This window comes from Hevea brasiliensis, chromosome 6 (genome assembly GCF_030052815.1).
Source record: "Hevea brasiliensis isolate MT/VB/25A 57/8 chromosome 6, ASM3005281v1, whole genome shotgun sequence".
In the NCBI taxonomy this organism is placed as follows: Eukaryota; Viridiplantae; Streptophyta; class Magnoliopsida; order Malpighiales; family Euphorbiaceae; genus Hevea; species Hevea brasiliensis.
This window is the reverse complement of record NC_079498.1, coordinates 11457625-11460286: the sequence shown is the minus strand read 5'-3', so window position 1 is coordinate 11460286 and position 2662 is coordinate 11457625. Positions and strand designations below refer to the sequence as shown.

Here is a 2662-nt window from a genome sequence, read left to right as displayed (position 1 = left end):
CAAAACATTTGCATAGGGGATTCACAGCCTGTGCAATATATTCGAAAGCTGCTACATGATGATTAGCAAGGAAAAATGTGCAACCACCAGTAGAAGCATGCAAATATATACAATGTATGGACAAGTATGCACAAAAGGGCAGTAAAGGCAATGAAAATCAATGAAAAACTAATGTAATAGCCATCCAATAGAACTTCAAGAAAAACAGAATTCAAAACAAACTAAAATTGTTTGAACATATCTACAAAGAAAAAACTCCTAAAAGTTTGAACAAAAGTAAAACAGAAACTAATCTAATTCTATTGTTTTGCCCTTGTCCAAAGATGTTGCTAAGGGGCTGGTTGGAGCTGGTTACTGTCGAAGTGATGGTGCTGGAGGAGGTGATGGAGGTGGAGGTGGCATTCCCAGAAAAACCATGAGCTGTTTCATCATCTCCTTTAATTCTTTCTGCTTATCTCTGGTTTCCATGACAAAGTCAAATAGTTGATCATGACGATCCTTGAGGGTATCAAGACCAATGTCAAGTTTCCTATCCACAAAATATATATCATCACTAAGCCTTTCAAGATAGGTGAATAAGGCTTTAGTGTTGAAGGCAGGGGGTGTTGTGGATGAAGAGGGTTCAGCTGCAGGAGGTGTAGGTTGTGCAGAATCTGTTGGGATGTCCTATGCAAGCTGAGTGGGTGGTGTAGGTTCAGCAGAATGCTGTTGGACTGGTGGGACAGGTTGTGTTTCTGGTTGTGCAGTGGGTTCAGTTTCTGCTGCTGGTTGTGCAGTGTCAGAATGTGGCAAACTGAATCCAGTTTTGGATAGGTGTGTAGCATCAAAATATAAAGTGTCTGAAAGTGCTGGTATTGGATGCTCTTCCGGATTAAAACCAAAATGTTGGCTATGACAGTTATGAGCCCACCCAAGACAATGTCACCTATGGATTTGGTAGCAATATGTAATACATGCTCACAAAAGAAGTAACCAGGAAAAATCTTGACCTTGTGAAAAGCACACCATAACATGAATAATTCAGATTTCCCAACAGCACCAGAACTAGTCCCTCTGCCCAAGATAGTGCTAGCAATAAGCCTATGGATAAATCTAAGTACAGGGTTTAGTATTTGAGAAGTTTTGGATCTGCCAGCAGAAAAAGTCTGAGGTTGGTTTGTGATAATTCTCCAAAACTGAGCAGCATTTCAAATACCTTTGTTTGCTATCTCTACCCTTGTATATGGTACTCTAAACAGCCCATCAATTGCAAACCCAAGAATGCTATGAAATTGGTCCAATGATAACTCTCTATTTTTCCCCAAACATCTAAATTTCATAGTTGGCTTATAATCTACGTCATGCAATTTCAGGGTGGCAGAGAATGAGGAAATAAATTCCAAAACTAGAGCTGGATAAACTATTTCCTGCTTATGCACAAATTCCATCCAACCCATACCATCAAGGTATGCAACCACATTATCAAATAAACTAGCTGATTGGAGGGCCTCTGCAGAAATATACCTTGTGGGTTGCACCCTCCTTTCCTTAAGTCTCTTAAAGGCTGCCTTGTGAGTTGCATCAGGAAGAGGCCAAGGTAGTTTTGATACCTGTGTTGCTACTGATGTCTGCTTTTTGCTGAAAGAGGGTGATTTGGCTTGTGTGGAGGCTGAAGTTTTTGGGTTTTTAGTTGGAGGCTCTGACATTGGGGTGGTGGGTGGTTCTTTACGTTTTGAGAGAGGAGGTGCAGAAGCTATGGGTCGGGTGGATTTCGACCTGATTTTTCTCTTGTAAGTGGCTATGGGAGGTGGAGGAGGGGTTTCTTGTGGAGGGGAATCGAGGTTGGGAGGCCGCATTGCCAAGGGTAAAACTTGAAGAGGGGAGGTTTGAGGGGAATGAGGAGGCGACTCCATTGGGTTGCCGATGGTGAGGATGAAGGAGATGAGGGAGAAAATGAAAGATGCAGAGGGTAGCTAGGGCTAAGGCGGCGAAAAGATGAGTAGAGCAGAAGGGAGGGGTAATGCCGGAATAAATGGACGTGGGGGGGAAAAAAGTGAACAGGAATATCGGGAGGTGGAGGTGGGAAAATGGGTGCCGAAAACAAATTTTGATTTGAACAGGACATGTGTTAAGGCTGCATAAGGGGAAAAGTGGGTGTGCATAACTTATGCACTCTCTTATGTAGGTTTCAGTGGAAGATAAACAGTGTGAAAAACTGATTATGCAAGAGTGCATAGCTTATGCGCTAACTTATGGAAGTTTCGATTAAAAATGGAAGTGTAGGAATTGTGGTCATGCGGAAGTGCATAAGCTATGCACTGTCCTTATGCAGGTCTCGGCAAGTTTTGATTTTTGGAGAGTGTGGTCATGCGGAAGTGCATAAGTTATGCACTCTCCTTATGCAGGTCTCGGCAAGTTTTGGAAGTCAGAGTTGGTGGTCATGCAGAAGTGCATAAGTTATGCACTCTCCTTATGCACCTCTCGACAGGTTTTGGAATTCAGAGTTGGTGGTCATGCGGAAGTGCATAAGCCGTGCACTCTCCTTATGCACCTTTCGGCAAGTTTTGGAATTCAGAGTTTGTGGTTATGCGGAAGTGCATAAGTTATGCACTCTCCTTATGCAGATTTCGGCAGAAAGAGAAAATGCAGGATTTGAAGTCATGCAAAAGTGCATAAGTCATGC

The 2662-nt window shown here is 42.7% G+C and overlaps 1 protein-coding gene across 1 annotated transcript; it reads right to left on the bottom strand.

Annotated features, from left to right (window-relative positions):
• Positions 1-666: 666 nt before the first annotated feature.
• LOC131180583 (extensin-like) lies at positions 667-1835 on the bottom strand. Its single transcript, XM_058147924.1, has 3 exons — positions 1590-1835; positions 1196-1230; positions 667-793 (listed from the first exon to the last, which is right to left on the bottom strand). The coding sequence occupies exons 1-3, from the start codon at positions 1833-1835 to the stop codon at positions 667-669; spliced, it is 408 nt and encodes a 135-aa protein (XP_058003907.1).
• Between the last annotated feature and the right edge of the window lie 827 nt (positions 1836-2662).